At 39.2% G+C, this 22,556-nt stretch overlaps 1 protein-coding gene across 1 annotated transcript in view; it reads left to right on the forward strand.

Annotated features, from left to right (window-relative positions):
• The window catches only part of ANKFN1 (ankyrin repeat and fibronectin type III domain containing 1), a 163,672-nt gene that overhangs the window by 117,634 nt on the left and 23,482 nt on the right, over positions 1 to 22,556 (forward strand). The window contains exons 12-15 of the mRNA XM_063112909.1: positions 987 to 1,202; positions 10,073 to 10,239; positions 12,950 to 13,097; positions 14,897 to 15,065. Coding sequence (XP_062968979.1) covers positions 987 to 1,202; positions 10,073 to 10,239; positions 12,950 to 13,097; positions 14,897 to 15,065 — 700 coding nt within the window. The remainder of the gene's footprint in view (positions 1 to 986; positions 1,203 to 10,072; positions 10,240 to 12,949; positions 13,098 to 14,896; positions 15,066 to 22,556) is intronic.

Consider the following 22,556-nt stretch of genomic DNA (forward strand, 5'->3'; position numbering starts at 1 on the left):
GAAATTCTTTATTTGTCACATGCTTGGTCTTTGTGAGGAAGAATAAAAGGTTTAAGACACAACCTCTACCTTTGAGGGAACATTCCAGTGTTTTCATAAGTATAGATATTAACCACCTTGCTCATTCATTTTTAGGTCATCCTTGTCACTTTACAAATTCCAGTTTTACTTCTGCTCACAAAAATAGTAGCTAGGAGCTCTGAGATGATTTATAATTTTTAAAAATCATAGATAGCAAGGGGGAATTTTATCCTATTCATCCAGTGCTCTAGGTTAGAAATCTTCAAAGCCTGCATATTTGTAAAACTCCTGTTTATTTTAGTAACAACTACCTGGGTCCCTCCACATTTAATGTGGCATCCTTCCCTTCCTACCTTTCTAAAAGTATTGTCTGCCTCAGTTAACCTAGTTTATAAGCAATTTTAACAAACTTTTAAATAAATAGAACCCCCTGGTATGCAGATAAGTCAAACCAGCCCAATCTCCCAATTAAAGTATCTCAAAGGAAATATACAGTCATTTTAGGGACCTGCACAATGTGCTACATTGTCAATTCACGTCTTCATTTTAAACAACCCCACCTCATACTAGCTTACTGTAGATCTCTTGAAAATTCCACAAGTAGCATACTTGAAATATCAGACATTTTTCTTTAAAACATCTGGGATTCTCTTCAAGTGCTTGGTAACTGAGGTTTATGTGCTGGTGTGTCTATGTGGGTAAGGGATATTTACAGATATTGAATTTGCTTAAAAAAACACAATTTTTGTGCCTCTTGCTATAATCTTTGCAGGCTCATGGTGAAGACATTTTCTTTGAGTTTCTGTCAAGTACATTTCTATGATGCCATACATTCTAGGTTTAAGTCTGGGGGAGGAAAGAAACACCTTCTCAGAAATCAGATAATTATTCAGTGTTTTTTGTTGCAGTTCTGTTGTTTGTTTGTGCAATATCACATAAGCCACCAGTAATCTATTTGTTTCTAGAATTTACTCGGAACACACAACTTAGGAAGAGTTTACTATGAGCCCATTAAAGATCGGCATGGAAATCTACTCATAGTCACCATCAGAGAGGTGGAGATGCTTTATTCATTCTTTAATGGCAAATGGATGCAGATCTCAAAGCTGCAAAGCCAGAGGAAGTCTCTATCAACACCTGAGGAGCCAACAGCCTTAGACATTTTACTGATAACCATCCAGGTATGTAGTTTTTTTTTCAATAAAGAAAACATTAGAAGTTCCAAACACAATTCTTGAGGCTCTAGTGAAATATACCAAGAGCCATTTACACATGCAATGATGGAGTGGAAAGGGTCCAGAGACAGGTCATTACTCCTATTCCACACAAAGGAAAGATACAGAAGCTTATTTTTATTTATCACTCTCCAAATCTGAAATTAAACAAGCAATACAAATAGTGGACATTGAAAATGCCCTGACCAATGAACCAATGAGAAACATTGAGAAAAATAACTGAGTAGGAAATCCATAGATAGTGTAATCAAAACATTAAACCAAACTGAATGGACTGTAATAATAATATATTTCTAGACTATATCTACACACACACACACACACACATATCACTAGACTATATATACAAGTGTGTGTGTATATATACATATATATGTTTGGCACTTTGAACAAAAACACTCTTACACATAATTTACTCCTACTTGTTCCTTAGAATACTCGCTTAGGACAAAGAGGCATGATTAAATCCATTTTAGGAATGAAATAACTGGGGCTCAAAGAGGTTAAGTGACTTAGGGCTAGACACAGAGGCAGATTTAGTGACGCTAATAAAGTTTCAGGATCATTTGGCTCTTCACTTGCATAAGCTCCTTCCAGGCCCTGGCAGGGACTCTAGTAACTTTATGTTCATAATTTTGTTCTCTTTTTCTTAAAGAAAGCACCAGAAACTATGTTAGCTTCAGGGCCCACAAAACTTGGAATTTGCCTCTGTGCACACAGCTAGAAAATGGAAGAGCTGGGATTTCAATTCAGATCTTCTGATTAGAGGCAGGCTTCTTTCTGCTGTATTACATCACCTTCTGGGATAGGAGTTAGGATTTTAGTGAATGAGTGATAAGAATGAAATAAAGGATGAAAGACCCACCTGAGTACTGAATAGGCACCAAAATTTAAAACCCAGGCAACTTGGATCCAGACTCTTAGCCTGGATGATGGAACCAGGACACAAACCTATGTCTGTCTGTTCCTCGGTCCAGTGCTCTCTCCCTCTGCCACACTGTCTCGCATGTTCTTATGTGAACATGGGCTTGAGCTGTTTCTCTATCTATCTATCTATCTATCTATCTATCTATCTATCTACCTTCCCAGTGATGGGGATGAGTTGCCTAGAGCTCTCCAGTTAGGCAGAAAAGCTGGCAATAAGAAACATCTACATTGAGCCCCATGCAACCCATGGCAGATATATCCACAAGACAGCCAGTCTTCAGTAAGAGGGAAGGAAGGGCCCAGTCATACATAAATAAGCCAAACCCAAGCCTTGGCCCCAGAAGCCATTTATGCTCATCCTAAACAGCTAACTTACTTTCTAACTTACTTTCATTCCCCACTGAGGCGTGGCTAGTATAATAGCCTTGCTTTTTCATTACTTGCCTTGGTCCAAACCAGGACAAAGCCCAATGAAGCAAAGGTAAGCTAAATGGTCAAAGCCAATACCTCTGGATTTGATTTTGTGAATTTGGGTTCATAGGAAATTGATAGAGAATATGTGCCTGTGTGAGGAACTGGGGGCAGGGAACACAGACACATTTGTAGCTCCCCTCTTCACCTTTTATAAGCAAGTGCTAAAAGAAACATTTAAAAAATCATAATAAATTGAGCTTTTACAGGGTGACTAATACACTAATCCCCTATAGGGATAAACTGGGGTCTGGGCTACCTTTGCTCCTAGAAACACAGCACAGGCCCCAGCATGATATAATACCTGGTTTCTCCTAGACTTATTACATTAAAAATGTGTTACAGGTGCAGAAAAATTCCAATCTGGTGAAAGGTTGTTAGAGAAGGAGACCAAAAATAGAGTCAGGATCAGGTTTCCACACAGATCCAAGTGGAAAATCTACCCCCACTGACTGGCACATTCCTGCTTGATGTCATTCCCACCCACCCCCACTTTCCTTTCTCGTACCCCCACTTTTTCTCTCTCTCCTCCTTCTCTTAGAGGTCTTACACTAAGGGAGGAAATGGGGAATAAAACTAGTAGGGCTGGAATCCAATCACTCCTAGACTTAAGATTTAATTATGTCAGGAGTTGGCCTCACCAACTCGACATGAAGGTAGAGGTAGGTCTTGGTGGTGCCCAAAGCAAGCTGGGTAATTCTCACAATAACAGGCCACAGACCACTCCCTTTTATTAGGGGAAGTGGAGTGATGACCACCAGGCCTTCTGATTGGAAGCCTGGGCTTCTTTCTGCCACATCATATCACATCACATTCTGGAGCACCACTTTGGAATCAGATTGAGTGGGTATGATTCCCGACTCCACCCTTTCTAGCGATGTGAATAGGATGAATTATTTAACTTCTCACCCGTCATATTTCCATCTCTGCAAAACATCCTACTTCATAGGGATCTAATGAAGATTAAATGAGTTAATATGTAAAGAAGAGTAGCACAAAGTGAGTGCTCAATAAATGATAGTGATTTGTATTATTTCTCCACCAGAAAAAACCAAGCAATGCTAGGCTAGGCTATCCTCAGGATTACCCAGTCCATCTTCTCTTCCCTGCTCCCCCAAGAGACCTCTAGTACCAGCCTAATCATCCCTTGGGGCATTTCATCACTTCCTCTACGTCTTCATAACAACCAAAGAAAAGCTATATAACAACTATAGGATCCACAGTGGGGTCTTCAAACAAATAAGGGCTTTAACAAAATCTGGGTCCATAACTAACCTACTAATCCCTAGAGCCCCAGGGACACTCCAATGTCCAACTCCCTCAAATTCCTGACCCTCTCAATTCTCAGACCTTCCAACAGGCTTCTCTCATATAACTGGAAAACAGAGGAAAATCCTTCTTACACCTGCCTGGGAAGGAAAAGACAGTTATTATGGGCAAGTTAAAGTCCCTCTGAGCAAACTAATTGGCAATCAGAGTATTTCCAACAGGGAGGCCCCTCTTAGATGCTGAGTTACTCTGAGCTTGATCTTCAGGGATCACTTCAGTAACTGGAAGCCTCACATGTGAAGTTTTCTCTGAAGATTAATCTCTCACATGTGGAATACATATTTGGGTTCGTAACACTCTGTCACATCTATGATATCATTTGATCCTCACACAAACTCATTGAGGTTGAGTGAGTAATTTTATTGTGGCCAGTTCACAGGTAAAACCGTGGATTTCTATTCCCCCCCACACACACACATTTAAACTCTTCAGGACTGAAAAGTTTTTCCCGTATTTTATTCCATTAACCCTTCTCTCTAACAGCACATAACAATTACAAAACTAGCCATAGATTTCAAGGAAATAACTTGCCAAGATCATATCAGCCAAAAAATAGCATAAGAGGAACTAGAACCCATATCTTCTGACTCCTCACCTGGTGCCTTTCCCATTCTGCCATGCTGCTTTACACATTCTGCCCCTGCTTTACTCTGCATCCCTTTTAAAAAGCGTGATCCCAGAGAAGCTGTGGTGAAGCTTGTCTTCTATCCCCTCCTATCCCTGCTTTCTCCTCTTCTTCTCTTTAGGCATTCTTTATCATCTCCAAGTCCCCAGTGTCTTCTTCTTCTACCCTGGGTGCCCAGGACCTACTACCTCTTCTGCCTTTTTTCTACCTTTTTCCAGCACATTTTTTATACTTTCTACCCTGAAGCAGCTTCAAACATAGGAATAAAAACCTGCAGTAATCAGAAAGATTGATAGAAATGATTCTATCTGGCGGACATAAAAACCAATTGGATTCACACAAAAACATGTTCACCAGTGTTCATAGAAACATTATTCATGACAGCCAAAGAGTAGAAACAACCTAAATGTCCAACAACTGATGAATGTATAAACAAAATGTGGTGTAACAGTGTAAAAACCATAAAAACAAAGTATGATGCATACTACAATACGTATGTGCATTATGCTAACTGAAAAAAGCCAAGTACAAAATGCCACATATTGTATGATTCCATTTATATGATATGTCCGGAACAGGCAAATCCACAGAGATAGAAAGTAGACTAGTGCTTCCAGGGACAGGGGGAAGAGAGACTGGGGAATTATGGCTGATGAATGTGAGGTTTCTTTCTGGAGTGATAAAAATGGTCCGGAATTAGATAGTAGTGAAAGTGGCACAACTTTTTGAACATATGAAATAAAAAATGAATCACATACTTTGAAAGAGTGAATTTTATGGTATATGAGCTATATCTCCATTAAAAGAAGAGAGAAACAAGTGGAAGTTAATAGGGACTATGTTATCTGGAAAGCCTTGTACCATCTAAAGAGAATAACCCTTTTCTGCCTCAGCTAATTACACTGGAAAAATGTGGTCTCAGTGTAGAAATATTTTCCACTTTTTGAACAGAAGTTGAAAATTCTGAGTTTAGGATGAAATCTCTTTACTTTTAAGTTATAAAATAATCCAGAAAATTCAAATTTTTTGCAGTCCATATAATCTCGGGCTCACAAAGACCACTAGCCACTGTTCTGTGACTTCTGCCATCCTGGACTATCCAGTTTTCATACCCCATTTTGTAGTTATTGGAAACGAAACTATTATTCCTCTAACAAACTCTTAGGATATCTGATCAATGAAGAGAGGTTGGATATACCTTTCCCCGTCACTGCACCAGCATGGTATATTCTGTCCCAGAAGACCAACCCCAGACCCCACCACCTCTGGGCCTCTCACTTCATATTTAATAAACATTTTTTTCAACACCAACTAGGTGCCAGGCACTCTTCTAGGTGCTATAGGAAAAACAAATGAATAAGTCAAGGTCCCTGCTCTCAAGGAGTTCAGTCAAGAGGGAAAGACAGACTTGTAAACAAATCAAGGTAACACAAGACAGAATTAAACCAGAGCCTGATAGTAGTACAAATAGCATACTATGGAAGCACAGACAAAGCGGCTATTAATTCTGCCTGGAAATATCAGGGAAGGCATTTCAGAAGAAGTGGCCTTTGGCTGAGCCATCAGAGTAAGTTAAGTTGAGAGAGAAAAAGAAAGAGAGAGAGAGAGAAAGGAGTGAGGGAGGGGGAGGTCAGAGTAAGTTAAGTTCAGAGAGAAAAAGAAAGAGAGAGAGAGAAAGGAGGGAGGGAGGGGGAGGTCGGAAGAACTCATATGGGATTAAATTAAATAGAGGGCATGGTAAAGAAATGAGGCAGATGTTGGAAGAACAGATCTCACCCTCCTTGGGCCAATGTACTTTACACAATCTTCTTATGTCTTTTATCATGCTGGGTTAGAAAAACTTGCTTACATGTTGCTCTCATACACTGAAATGTGAATTCCATGAAGGGAAAGATCATGTCTTTTTCATCTTGTTGTCATTAATAACCTAGCACAATGCCTGATATATAATAGGTGGTAAATAAAAGTTGGTAGAATGAGTGAATTTGTGAACCAACAAACAATCAAAAAAGAGAGATTAGGGCATATATGGGGAAGGAAAAAGCAATCCATTTTGGCTGGGCAAAAGGGACACATAGAGACAATTAGAGGTCAAATCAGATAATATATAGACCCATAGGCATTCAATTTGGTTTTAGAAGGCCTCTCTAGGGCCGGCCCCGTGGCTCACTCAGGAGCGTGCGGTGCTGGTAGTGCCAAGGCTGTGGGTTCGGATCCTATATAGGGATGGCCGGTGCGCTCACTGGCTGAGCGTGGTGCAGACCACACCAGGCCGAGGGTTGCGATCCCCTTACCGGTCAGAAAAAAAATAAGAAGGCCTTTCCACTGTACCTTAGATTATCTGAGTGAGACAGCTTCTTTCTCTTCCCATGCATTTCTCAGTCCCCAAAAACATTCCAAAGATGGACAAAATAATGACTGTAAAGACAAGAAAACGCATAGCAGATGCTCAGTAACAGTTTTTTAAAAAATCGAATGAAAGAGTGAATTACTCCATACCAGAATGGTGTTAGTTTTTATGTTTCTAACTCACATTCTATTTGTGGTCAGTTCTGACCCCCACATGTTTTTCTCTTACACTCTTACCCATCCTATATTTGTATTCTTGGGTTTAGGTCCCTGCAAGCACATTTTCTTATTAAATTTCAAACCTAATTATTACAGACTTATTTTTCCAATGAATAGGGTCATTCAAAGCTTTATTACTATTTTCCACACAATCAAAACCACACCAAATTTGGGAAGCACAAATCTGATACACACATTCTTCATTTCTTTGTCTGGGATGTCAATAAATAAGCTGACTATATTAGACTTCAGTATAAATCCCTACTGGTCCATCCATCACTATGTCTACTATTGTCATACCACCTCTATCATCCACAAATCTTCAACCCAGATATTGAGATTGTTAAAGTAATGTGGTCAAGATTCTACTTTTCCCAGTTTAGCTAGTAAAAAAGATTACTAGGCTTCTCCCTGGTCTGTGGATCCTGTGCTATTACTGTTAGAAATTAAAGTTGTCTGTACAATTTGCTCTTCGCAAAACCATGTTGACTCCTCTTTAGTGCCGCAGGATTTCCTGGGTGACTGCAAATTGATTGATTGATGGTTCTTTCTCATTTTTCACAAAGATCAATAAGTTGGCGGTCTTTAATTACTAGGGTCATCCTGTGTTTCTACCCCTCCTGTTTCAAAGACAGGCATATATGTCCATTTCAAGTCTTTAGGGACTTTTCCAGTTCTCCATGATTTCTCAAAAATAATGACCCGTGGGTATGTAGGCACATCTGCTTGTTCAGCAAGTACCCTTAGGATGCACATCATCAAATTTTACTGATCTGAATACTTCCATTTTTCCTTCCCTCATTAACCATTTCTCTCCCTTTGATTAGGTGTTTATTTCCCAAAATTCCACTTTGCCTGAACTTCTCCCAGTCACCCACTTACTTAATTGTACTATATTCTGAAGAAATAGGATGGAAGACAAGAAGTTCAGCCGCATCCATCCCCTGATATTAATAAGAATTCCTTCCTTCTTAATCACGAGATCCAATTTTTTTCTAGTCTATTTTTTTCCCAAATGTCTTTTAAAAGTTGTTTAGACTTTGTTTTTCTATACATGCTAGTTATATCTTCCTCCCAACTGTGACCATTCTTATTTTGTCCCTCTTTTGCTATTCCCATATGTTCTGTTATAGGGACCTGCTCAGATTTCCACATATTATATACTTTTTCATACAGAAATAGTACTGGGTACTAAGGACACAAAGCAATAAAAAAACACAGCCCTACCATTAATTTCATAATCTAATAAAATAGATAATTATTTTTCATTTTTTTGTTGTAAGACATTTGAAATTTACTGTTAGTTATTTATTATTATTATTTTACTTATTATTTACGAGTTCTGACAGAACTACTAATTAGACTTTTGAAAAATAGACTAAACTCTAGCCTTTAGGAAATCTTCCCTTACAATCAGTTACCTGACTCATCACTTCTAACCTTGTGTCCCACACCCCACTACCCAAAGTCTTAAATACTAGTATGGGGCAGAGGGAGAGTGTCAGCATTTTCCAATTATTCATTATCTGAGTCCCTACAGTTATATAAAGAGGCAAAAGTCATAACCCAAGTAGATCACTAGAGAACTGACCACATACAAAAAAAAAAAAATTGTATTCAAACATACCTCTGTACTTAACTTCGTTGGCAATTCCTATCTGCAACAACAACTTTGTTCAGTCTCTGCTGCTTGTGGAATATTGTGATATGACAATACAAAGCAAATTCAATGCAAATCCTTTACAAGGCAAAATTTTAAATCTTTTTAAAGATACAGAGTTTTGTGAAGTTGATGAAGGATGATGTGGAGACCTAATCAAATCACATGCAAAGCCACTGACAATTGAGAATCTAGAAGTGGTAGACCAGTTAATGATTGAAGAACACAAAATGAGCAAAGACTTTATGAGTATGACTTAAATATCAAAATTTAAAAGATGCCATGAAAAAATATGAAGCTTTCAAATACCTTTTAAAAAATTATTTTCTTCATAATTATATTGCAAAAATCACATATAAGGAGTATCATTCCAGCTATCATACAATTTAATCTAAAAAACTAAGCCACAAAAAGAATCAATGCTTGATTCATTCTCTCTTCATTCTCAGAATTAGTGCATAATTATAACTACCTCTTAAATGTTAATAATATAAGATAAAATAAACCTCTTAGCATTCCTTTTTCTTTTAATTTTCAAGATTAAAAATTAATCAAATTTTTTTCCTACTTACTATAAAGTTTGATTCTATTTAAAATGGACTTTTCCTGGGCCGGCCCCGTGGCACACTTGGGAGAGTGCAGCGGCCTCCCGCCGCGGGTTCAGATCCTGTATAGGAATGGCCGGTGCGCTCACTGGCTGAGCGCGGTGCGGGCGACACCACGCCAAGGGTTGCATTCCCCTTACCGGTCACAAAAAGACAAAAATAAAATAAAATAAAATGGACTTTTCCATTTTAATTATCTTGAAATTACAAAGCTTCCTGTACCTGCTTTGTCAGCGTTAATACTTGCAAATGTCTGTTTCTCCCAGCTAAACAGTAAGCCCTCCAAGGACAGAAATTATGAATTCTATTTTGCTTTATTTACCTGCCTCTACCACCACCATCCTATTTCCAACCACAACCCACACTCCTACCCCTGCCACAGAAATCTGAGGAAAATAAGTATACAGAATATATTAAAGACTGATTACCTGACTTGGATGATAATTCTCCTGAAGGTAAGGCTAACTGTACCACCAACACTTACCCAGCATTAATGGTGGGACTTGAGGTTTCTCACCTATTTACTTAGCCGTGGCTCCTTTCGTTCATGACAAGCCTACCTTTGAAAGGAAAAGGTTTTGAAATTGCCTTTTGAGGTATTATTTTATTTTGTTTTGTTTTCACCCTACAGGATATTCTTTCCTATCACAAAAGGAGCCATCAGCGTCTCTCTCCTGGATTATATCTGGGTTACCTAAAGCTATGCAGCTCTGTGGATCAGATCAAAGTTCTTGTTACCCAAAAGTTGCCCAACATTCTTTGTCATGTGAAGATCCGCGAAAACAATAATATTTCCAAGTAAGTTGTCAGGAGTTGGGATTTTCCTTGTGATAAAACAATGTCTCAAGTAACCATCTGATATACTAGAAGGAAAGTGATGTGCCGCTTTCCAGTGTAGTTTCTATGGTGAGATGTCCCTCATCACACTGGAGTAGCAGCAGAGCTAAATTTTAACATAAAAAAAGGAGGGTTTGCAGTGTTGGTTGATTGGAAGACTGAGGTCATTAAAAGGGGGCACTATCCTTTCACTTTCCTCTCTGCATTACTCATGGTTCAACCATGCTCAGCTGGTTAATGAACAGATGACCTTTTCTTTCAACATTGCTATTTCCAATATATTTTCTTTGCAATCTAAGATAGTCATGTTCTTTATGTTCTTTGATTTTTTTTAATATCACCTATGGGAATGGGTTCTGATAAAGTTACTGATTCCTCATGATGTTAAAGGACTCCTCGCACCACCACCAGCACCATTCTTAATCTCCCTAGTCCTAACCCTCTAGCCTGAAGACCTTGCATGTTTCCTATATTCCTTATGGTTCTCTAGGGACCTGGCATGTTTCCTACACTCCTTACAGTTCTCTAGGGAAGAAAAGAAGTAACAAGTCCTGAGCTTCTGGAACCTTGCTCTATGGTTTGGCATTTGGTGAATTACCCTGTTAGCTTTGGGAAAGTTGCCCAATTTTGGTAATCTGGCTCACCTTCACAAGTAATTCTCATAGCAGACCTCTGAAAGTCTACTATAATGAATTGAATTGTGCTCAACATGAAAAAACAAAAAGGAAAAGAAAAGAAAGAAAGAAAAGAAAAAAAGGAAGGAAGGAATAGATAAAGAAAAATATTCCCCAGAGTTCTTCAGGCTTCAAGGAGTATAAACTAGATCCTCGAATTCTAGTTACACCTATGGATTTACTTAACCAAAGGAGACTCTAATTTGGTCATTTAAAATGTGGTCCCTAAAGTGTCAAGACTTTATTAACTCTAATGTCTCACAAGATTTATTTAATAAGTATTAGCTGATGACAGTGAAGGAGATGAGGATGATGATGATGGTCTCTTTGAAGAACTCACTAACACATTCTCTCCTTTCACTTATCAACTACACCTGGACTTTAAGTGTGCCATCTGGTGGTCACTTCTACAATTAACATTAGTTACTCCTCAGTCCTTCACAAAAGGTTACATGGCTCATTTGTAGATTTGGCTTAAATTCTTTCTTTTAGTGGCTTTACCAATTTCCTCCTGCCAAGGATCCAAGTTTCATCTGTACAAAAGATTCTAGTAGACTTCGCTCTGCCATTTCCATCTCCCTCATCCTTACAGAATAAACTGATTAGTTAGTGGTGTTTCATGGTATTCCTCCTGGTTATTTATTTTCTAATTTGATTACAGGCTCTATTTTAGCAAAGTGGTCATTAGGTTTCATGTATACTTATCCTAATCATAAATTTCTCATCGAGTTCAATATCAGTGATGGGAGAAAAGAAATAGTTCCCAAACATGTTCTCATAGATTTCAATTATTTGTGAAGCCAATGGTTCACGTAGACTGAGGTAGGATTTAATTTTGATTTTTTTTCTCTTATTGGAACAAAAGGTAAGTTTTCCACAGTCTTGTCCAGTGTGAGACCTGAATGAAACAGATATCTTGAAAACAGAAACTTTTCTAATAGGGTAGTTAGTTAAAAGAGAGTGTTTTTTGATGAAAAGCTCATGCCACAATCAATTTGGTTTTCTAACCCACAGATTGGAACCCAGGCTTGCATATAACCTTTTAGAGAGAACCCCTCAGAGGGTTTTCCCAAGGGTGGGACCATATGTTAGCACCTCCTCTCTATCCCCAAAGAGGAGGGCTTTCCTTTCCCTCTCCAGTCTGCTTTTGAGAGCACATTGCCATTCCCTGCTGAGTTCGAAGGAGAAACTGGGCCAACTAAATGTGTTTAGAGACTTGTGCTAAAATACCTGTGGAAACAATGTTGCCCAAGAGGCATTTACCTTGATCTTTTCAAGCTACTTTTGAAGAGGAGCCTTTGGGGAACAAACCAGATGTGCTTTCCTCCCACCACGATTCTTTTCCTTTCCCTTCTGCGTGACATTTGGAAAAGTTCATTAGGAAGGATTATAGAGCATGCAGAATAAGGACACAGATGACTGGTTTGTGAGCAAGATGGAAGCAGTGATGTGTGTCCCCGGTTCCTTTTATTGGAATTGTCTGGTGTTCCTGTTTGTGATTCTCCTCAAGCTTTTGGAAGGGGAAAGAAATCAAAATAGTGCCCACGATTACAAGAGGCCAGGGTTGAAATGTGCCATGTGGTTTGCTGCCTGAGTTGGACCAGAGTCCTGTGGTTACCCAACTGCGGAATTAACTATCAGATGCCCCTGTGATAAAATGTAGGGTCTCAGAACTTACAGAGTATCTATAGGGAAAGAAAAATGAGGACAGTCAGGAAATTATTACAAAATATTTGAAAGTTCCAATCTTAAAAACTGATTCATACTAATTAGACCCACTGTTCTGAGGTATATGTGGTTTGATAGGTGAACTAAAATTAGAAAGAGCTCATTTTAAACTCCATTTGGGTGGCAAAATGTTCAAATTTCATGAATTGCATTGACTTTTAATCGCCAAGAATCAGTTATACAGGTTCTGGACATATACACTAAGAAAGTTCTGAGCTGTGTTCTGAACTTTTGTTATATTTCTAATTTTAACTTGACTCAACATACAGAGAGGAGTGGGAATGGATCCAAAAGCTTTCTGGCTCTGAATCTATGGAAAGTGTGGATCATACTTCTGACTGCCCCATGCAATTGTTCTACGAGCTCCAGATGGCAGTGAAAGCTCTTCTTAAGCAGATCAATATACCTCTACACCAGGTACTAGACTCTGCCACTTTTATCTTCTTTTTATTGTTCATGCAAACTGCACTGTAGCATAAAAACTTAATATATATATTAATATATACTAATATATTAATATATATACTATATATGTAATATATATGTTTATTTTCATTTATTTAAATACTACTTTGCACTACCACATAATGACATTTCAGTCAACGATGGACCATGTATATGACAGTGGTCTCATAAGATTATAATGGCTAGACCACATAGCCTAGGTGTGTACTAGGCTATATATCACCTAGTTTTGTGTATATACACTCTACAGTGTTTGCACAACAATGAAATCTGACAACACATTTCTCAAAATGTATCCTAGTCATTAAGCAACAGCATGACTATGCATGCATATTTTGAATTTGATGCTTACAAATAGACACAGCCTGCACTTCTATTCCTTTCTCTAGCTCCTCTGTGTGGACCTTTTCCAAGTTTTCTGGACCCCACTGTACTTGCCAGGTCAAACAAGGAAAAATCATTGGTTAGTCTACCTTAAAAGACACCGAGGCTCAGCTTCAGGATGGAATGAAGGAAGAAGAATAAAGAAATAAATAGATGTGTAGTTAGATGTGCAGATGATTTGTCTAAGAACAGAAGAATAATTGTAGTACAATCCACAGCAATAATCAAGGCTATGCCATGCTATCTTTCCACAAACAGAGAATTTGCTCTCAAAATTATTGTCTTATCTAAATTGAAATGTACAAATCTAAACTCCACTAATAAGCAACTTCAGGAAAAACTGTTGGCAGAGAAGAGAATAGTAAAAGTTTGTTAGGCTCTATCTAGTAGGTTAACATGATGTAGCATTAGGTTGAATTCTTTTTTTTTGCCTATGTTCACCATTCCTGCTCCCCTCCCCCAAATACACGAGTGAGCACACACACTCACACACCTATACACACAATGAACCGAGTTTAGCCTGTGAACAGGAAGGCCATTAAAGGAGTGACTGACTCTCTTTAAATAAGGGAGAGAACCATAAATTTGCCTCTTACCCATGGAGGCAGGGGAATAAATTAAGAGATTCCAAGAGTGTCCTTCCATTAGGGTACTGCTCCAATTTTAGGTCAATACCACGAGGCTAGTCCAAAACAGCCAACACTGATGATGACTAAATTGCACAAGATGCCATAAAGACACTAGGGGAGCAACTGGATTATTCCAGGGGTAGCCGTGTACTCATGAGGAGAAAAAAAATACCAGCTCTACCTGTGACAGTAGAGACTATTAAAGGGTTTCTTGGACTTAGCAGGTTTGAAGCGGCTCATATTTCATTGGTGACTTCTGGGCTACATATACATGTTGGCAGAAAGCAGCCTAACTGCCTAACAGTACATACAACATTTCTTTTTTTTTTTTTTTTTTTTTTTTTGGATACTTGTAAAATTTTCTCAGTCCTTGGCCAGAAACTACATTTTTCCCCCTTAACCAACTTAAATTGAAACTAGTGGATTTTTAATTCAATCCATTTTTGTTGCTTCATGTAATTATATTCATCATTTTGAAAAGCCTACAGAATGCAATCATTTTCTGCTTTTATAAGGAGCATAAATGTTGTTTTCAGAGTTTATGTGGAACATTACTGCCTTAAATCTTGATTTTATACAGCATTATTAAATGGGCTGAACCCTAATATTTATGTTGTATAAAAATTCCAAGCTTGAAGTCGTGTAATTTTGTTAGATGTTTTATGCCAGTTTGGTGTTGTTTATGTAAGTGCCATGTTGTAACTCTCCTATTTTTCCTCCGCGCGTGTCCCTCTGCAGGCAAGGAACTTCCGCCTCTACACACAGGAGGTGTTGGAAATGGGTCACAATGTGTCCTTTCTTCTCCTGCTCCCTGCCTCAGACGACGTCTGTACAGCCCCAGGACAGAATAATCCTTACACCCCACACTCAGGGTTTCTTAACCTCCCTCTTCAGATGTTTGAACTTGGTATAGTAGCTTGTTTCACCTAGAAATATTAACCCAGCCTCCTTATAATAAAATCACAAAGTTATATCTGTTCCCCCTTGTCCCAGTGGAGGGTCAATAAATCACATGATGGCTTTGGCAACAACCCTTCCTAGAACTGTGTACAAGTCTGAGAAAAAGCAAAGCTCCAAGACTATGTGCCTGAGCAATAATTATTGAAACCTAGCTAAGGCCCAGTGGAGAGAAGAAGGAATTCTAAACAGAAAGTTAAGTTATCAGGCAGTACGTCTTGCCTCCCTTTTGCTTTCTTAAATACAAGGACTGATGTTTTCATACAAAGCACTGCCCCTTCTCTCTTTCTCTGTCTTTCTTTCCCCTTCTCTCTTCCTTTCTTCCCCCTCCTCTTCCCCCCAACTAAGAAAAAAATAATAATGAAATTAAAATGTAGAGTATGTCTCACTTTAGAGGGGGAAAAACTGTATAACTTTAAGCAGTGCTGATTTATTAAGTAGACTCTAATATTAAGTAGACTCTAAATTTCTGACAGACCATTTGAGAAATGGTCAGGGTCTCCCAGGATGCAATATTGTGATTATAATGTGGGATTCTGAATGGTGGAAGACCTTGTCCTGACTTTTAAAAATGAATAGCCTGGGCCCCAGTTTCTCTGTTTTTGTAGAGACCCCTGCTGCCCACTGAGAATGTGAATAGGGAGGCTTTGTCTCCTTTCCTGTGCTTCATCTTGTAACAGGCCAATAAGAGGCAATTAGCAAGAGCTCCAGCTCCATCAGTTCAAATGAAATGTACAATTTGTGGGAGGGTGAGTGAGTGAGAGGGTGGATAGAATGGAGGCAGACCCTCTTTGGATTGCACCCCAGCCACCAAATTTAGAAGCAGACAAGGCAACTGCCTGATGTCTCATTGTGAGACTCCAGCATCTGAATCTGAATTTATTCTGTGACAATTTCTTAAGTCTCTCAGTTTCCATTGCTCCAAGCCGTTCAGATGCCCAGAAGCTGATGAACAGCAATTGCTATTTTCCAGAGAAGGGATAGTCCCTAAGAGAAGCTTGAATCAGACAAGCAGACTGGGACTTAGAGTCCTAGCTCCCCTACTGCGTGACACTGGCAATCACTTAAACTTTCTGCACCTTTTCTATGTCACATGATTAATAACATTGGCCATACCACTCTTAAGAGGCCTGGATGTGAATGTGACCATTTAATGAGTTCCTCAGCCAAAGAACATTATTAGTCCATGATATAACAGCACTGCTGTTATGAAATATAGTTTGGGACAAGGTACTTCAGTTCAAGTCAATAAATACTATTGGTTGCCTACTGTGGAGATTTGGAGAACTGTAAGACAAAGGCTGTGCCCTCAAGGGGCATCCAGTATGGTAGTAGGAGTAAAATAAGAATACAAATTATTTTAAAATGAGGTATAATGTGCCAGAAATTATAAGTATCAAGTGATACTGAGAAAAATAAAAGAAAGCACATTTTCTCAAAGAAAATATCAGAAAGACTTCTTGGAAGAGAGGATATTGATGTGGTTGTTAAAGAATGAAAAGGAGGCTAATAAACATGGATAGAAAGAAAAGCTATCTTGTCAGGGGAGTAGAATGAGCAGAGACATGAAACTAGAAGAACTCAGAAAGAGTCAAGAAAGGAACAAGTTTCCAGTTTGGCTAGATCAGAGAGATGTGAGGAAATGGTGGAACATAAAGCAGTACAGACAAGGTGGGGTCATACTGAGCAGTATCTTAAGAGTCAGACTGAGGAATCTGCTTAAGATGGACTGAAAACAGGGGTCAAAAACTTTGGGGATTATTCTAATAGTTCAGTGTTAGGATGGAAACCAAAAAAACAAAAAACAAATGCAGACATAAGAAACACTGGGAGTAATCAACAACAGTGGGCAACTGTTTAAAGGAGGAGAGAAGTCTAGAGAGTGCCCCCATGGTTTTCAGCCTCGATATAACTGTGAGTATATTGCTGCCATTACCAGAAGTAAGGAAATCAGAGGGGGTTGGGGGAAGAAAGCAATGTTTTTAGCTTTGAATGTATTGAGTCTGAAAGTGCTAAGTCAATATCCAAATGGACATATCCCTTTGGCAGTAGAAATGCAGGAGAGAAAGTTGGCTACTAAACACAGACATTTTTCCAGTGTCTACTAATAACAGCTAAAGCCATGAAAGTGAATGATTTCTCAGGGATAGATAACCCAGAGAAAAGAGCTAAGGAAAACACTTCATTGGAGAGCTAACCAAGATTCCATTCTGTGTGAAACAGTCACTGTTGTTCCATGATTACAGGCAAAGATACATGAAAATCATTTCCCTATGCCTCATTGGCCTTGGTGGGAACAAATGATGATTTGGTATCAATTATAATAGTATATGACTCCTAAGGCCCTGGAGGTTCAAGCCATGCAAGTGTCTGTCCTCTCTATACTGCTTTCTGTGAGGCTCACACACTCTATTTGGGCAGCCACCCCTTGTCCCACTGTTGTTACTCTCTGTTCTATAATTTAGTGAAGTCTGTTAGCATCATTTCCTCTCACCATTCATTTGTTCATTCATTTAACAATAAATATTTATTGAGCAACCTTCCACATGCCAGGCACTAAAGAATCCACAATGAACAGCTCTTCATGGAGCTTACACTCTAGTGGGGGATAAAAATAGTACACCAGTCAGAGAAGTGGGGGCTATGAAGAAAAATAAATCACAGTAAGAGACTAAAGGGAAGTGATGGGAGCAGTAATTTTATACAGGATGATCTGAGAAGGTCTCTCTGAAGAAGATACATTTGAGCAGAGACGCAAGATTTCCAGATGATGGGAATAGCAAGTATAAAGGCGTTAGAGGAAGAGTGTGCATGACTAAGAGATCAGGGTACCTGGAGTACAGTAAACAGGAGCAACAAACATGGGAGATGAGATCAGAGAGTCAATGGGAGCCAGATCATACAAAGCCTCATAGACCATAATTAGGAATTCAGATTTTACTTGAAGTATGTTGGGAATCCAGTGAAGGATTTTGAGCAGTAGAGCAATATATTAAAATCTCTGTGACATTCAGTAGTATCCCCCTCCCCCAATAAAAAAATGCTGAAGCTTATTTAACCCTGCATTTTTGCATTTGACAAGGACTGGAACCAGTTTTGGCACGGCACCTATTAAAAACCCATGGAACATATACTTTGAGATATGGTGCCCTAGAAAAGTGCTTCTCAAACTTTAACCTACACAAGAACCACTTGGAGAGCTTGTTAAAATACAGATTCCTAGAGGCCAAGCCCAAAGATGCTGAATCAGTAGGTCTAGAAGAGGGCTGGAAAATTTACATGTCTGATAAGCCATCAGGTGATACTGACACCACCAATCCAGGCACCACACTTTAAGTAGTACTGCCTAGGACACAGAGATAAATACATAAATACAGAGCTAGAGATGTGGTTAGCATAGTAACACAGTAGAATCTAACTGTGCCTGTCTCTTTGACCCATCTTACCTCTTCTTTTTACTAAAAGCAATGTAAGACCATCAGATGCTATCCTTCATTTATAAAAAACAGGCCATGGAACAAAGCCTGGGTCTCAGTAGATCCTGAGTTCAAGACGTTTTTTCCTAGAGTAAGACATACTTTCTTACTATCTTGTTCCTTCCTTGTTGCCATACCATTGGTGATTCAACTGATTAATGAAGACCATGTCGTTTTCCAGAAAAGATCACTTGGTTTGGCACGGTTCCATTGGCATACACAGTTCTATTAGTCTTTTTGTAGGGCTGGGAAAATGTTTCCAGTAGGAAGAAATTAATACACTCCCTGGTATAATGCTTATTATACTACAGCACCACCAGTAACAATTTCAAAAATACTGCTGGGTCATGATAAGAATTATGACAAACTCTATCTTATCCCCAAACAATTGGAGCCTTCCAAGAAGCAGCTCATCATAGCTATTTCTTTCATTTAGGTAGGTATGAGCCCACTAAGCATTTAATAACAACTGATATAGAAACTTTTAAGGACTTGCTATACTGGACAAAAGCCTCACTAAGCATTTTTTTTAATAAGAAGGGACTTTTATTCTCTACAGGTAGCTCCATAGTACAAGGTCAAGAGATACACGAAGCATTTCTGAGAAAGGAGAAAATGTCTTTGATAATTCAGTCAGAACTCAAAAAATTTTAATAACCACATGGGAATTCTAATGAAACTTGAAAAGGTGTGAATTATGGGAATATGTAAATTATAATAGAATAAAGGGCTGCACTGTATTTCAGTTTGACTTGTGTAAGTCATCCCTATCCCCATGAAAGGATTTGAAATTTGGCAAACTGACCATGTTCCTGCCAGTAGCCTAAGTGAATCATAAATAACTTGCTAAACAGCTACAGAAAACTGCATCGGTGCCTATTCCAGCACTGAACAGATCGAGCAAGGATAAAATGATAAAGGAGCTTAGCCCTCTGTCTCCTGAAGTAAAGACTAGACTGTAGCAAACCCACAGGGTACTCCTTCATGGGATTACTTGTGGCGGCGAGAGACTGTCCTATGGAAAGATGTTGTGAGATCTGGATGAGCAGGGTTGAGCTGAGGCAAAGTGGTATAATTTCTCCAAAGACCCACTCTCCTTTCCACAACCTAAGGGCTGATACTCCACTATCTTTTGGGTAGGAGCAGGATAGAACCCCTCTGCAGTAATAAAGTATGTGCCCGGGGGCCTATAAGCATCACTATGTACACCGTTTCTGGGGACAAAAGGAAAAGCAGCATCATGAGATGCTATTCCTATTTCTATTTCCTTAGAAACAGAAACTCTGTCCAGTGGCATGGCCTCTTGAGGATTTGCCTAGCCGGCACTGAGGAGGTCATCCTGCCCTGACCCTGAGGGCAGTCACAATTGACAGCAGGACCCTGAGGAGGAAAGTTGATTTTATTGATTTCCTTGGTTCTACAATCCGTACTAATTGGACTAGAAAGACAAAATAACTGGAGAATTTTTAAAAAGTAGTTTTGACGCCTAGTATATATTTCATACTTCTGTGCTGGGCTGTAGCCTTCATTTAACAAACATTTACTAAGCTTCCACTGTATGCCAGGTACTGTGCTGGGGCTGAACATACAGACATTGACAAGGCACAGTCAGCCCACCAGAAGCTCAGAATCCAGTAGGGGATACAGGCATCTATACCAATAGTCCAAATACAATGAAAGCACTGCTGTAAGAGGTAGGTTGTTGAATTTCAAAGGAAAGACACTTACCTAATCTCCTTACAGAGATAATACTTGAGCTAGATCTTGAAGGATAAATAAACATACAGAAAGCAGGGGAAAAGCAGAGCAGAAAAGGGAAATCATTTCAGGTAGAAGGAATAGCATACACAAAGGCTTGGAGAACTGGGAAAGTGCAGCCCAATTAAGCACATTCTCAGTAGCTCATTATGATGGATGCTTAAGGCTTCTGAGGAAAAGGGACAGGAGATGAAGCTAAAAGTTTAAAAGGTCAAAATTACGAAGGACTACTTATATCATCCAAAGGAGGTTAGGCCTTATCCTGTAGGCAATGGGGAGTGATGAAAAGATTTTAAGAAAAGGAGTGATATGGTCTTATTGGATTTTAACAGCTCTGCGGAGAAAGGATTGCAGAAGAGCAAAAAAAAAGGGGAGGGCGCGGGGCTGAGACTAGAGGTGATGAGACAATTAAAGAGACTGCCTCTCTGGTCCAGGTGGGCAAGGATAAGAACCCAAACCAAGGCAGCCACAGTGGGGGTGTAGAGGAGAAAGCAGAGGCAAGACGGATTTAGGAGTTAAAATTGCTGGGACTTTGTGATTGATTCGATATGGTTAAAGAGCAAGATGGAGGAGCCAGAGAGTCAGATTAGGGTGCTGAGAGGGATAATGCTGCCATTTACCAAAATAAGAAATATGAGGGCAGGAACAAGTCTGGGGGAGGGGAGAGATGATGAGTTCAGTTTGACAAATGATGAGTTTTGAGGTGCTTGTGGGATATCCAGGCAGTGAGCCTAATAGAATCCAGGCCACAGGCTTGCAAGAAATGGCATAGTCTCAACCTTCATTCCTAATGCCTGTTTTTTATGATTTAGGATACTGTTGCTGTATTCCAACTGTCAACTCATTCACTACCAGGAATCTTTAGAGGGGTATCTTGTGCTCAGGTTCTTTCTGACACGTTGGGAAAGAATCATGGAACTAAACTGACCCCAGATTATCTTGTTGATTCTTCAGCTTCCAAACTAGGTCACATGACCCTGAGTGATTAAAATTTTAGTGAGTTAGAGATCCTCAGGAAGAATATTCTAATCTCAATCCTGTTCAAATATTCTAACCACTAAATGCCTCATTCTTCCTGGGGTGGGGATGGGATGGGAACAAATATTTATTTTGTATCTAGCATATGCCATATGCTGTGCTGGGCACTTTATATACATTGAATTATTTAATCTTAGGTAGGCATTATTATCCCTGTCTTAGATATGAGAGAACTGAGGCTCCCAGAGGTTACATGGCCACCATCACACAGGTAGTAAGTATCAGAACTATAATTCAAACCCATGTACTTTCCACTCTACTACACTGATGCCAACCACATTGTAGTTGTCACTATCTTACATACAAAAAAGAGGGAGAAAAAACACCACAGAAAATTAGTCTTACTCTGTGAATTACTAACAAATCATGTGGTCCAGATAATGACATTATTGTAGCCTTATACCATTTTGTCTGTAAAATGCATGTGATTCACATTTTAAAAATTAGAAGCTTCCAGTCTATCTTCCCCTCCTCAGTGATGGCTACCAAATGTATCATTGCTAAACCACAAAAGACTATGTTAAAGTAACATTTGTTAAAGTAACATTAAAGGCTCTGGATAAAAACCACTAGAGCGGCAAACTGAAGCGCTGTAGTTGAAACCTCCTCATAACTCACTTGTGGTGCGTGGCACGGATGGTGTGGGTACTGGGAGACCACCCACAGATCCAAGTCTCCTACCACAAGGAGACACAACAAGAGAAAGCTGTGAACAACCTGGCTTTTAGGAACTGCTTTCAGGAATTCAGAAGGGACTGATGTTTCTTTTAAAGAAATTATTCAGTTCCTCTCCCTATCTTCCCAGTCATATTTTAGAAGTGGGGGGAAAGGAGAAAGCCAATTTTCTTTTTTACCACTTGGTTTGGACAGGCAGGCTGTGAGACACTTCACTCTCTTCAGTCTCTAGCCAAGAGAGGACATCTGTCAAGTGCTAACAGGATATAATCCCTCCTTGAAAGGCATAAAGACACATTCAGGGAGCTACAAAGGTCAAGAGTAAGCTACCAAGTAATGGTGACTCCTTCCTGTGGAGCTGCCAGTAAATATCACGGACCTGAAATACACCTTTCAAAAAAGGAAAATCAAGCACACAGTGAGAGAGAAGAAACTAGAGAGAAAGAGGAGCCTTTGGGGAAAGGGTCTTCCCTCTTCAGATCAGCTCATACATT

The sequence above is a fragment of the Cynocephalus volans genome, chromosome 10 (assembly GCF_027409185.1).
Source record: "Cynocephalus volans isolate mCynVol1 chromosome 10, mCynVol1.pri, whole genome shotgun sequence".
Lineage (NCBI taxonomy): Eukaryota > Metazoa > Chordata > Mammalia > Dermoptera > Cynocephalidae > Cynocephalus > Cynocephalus volans.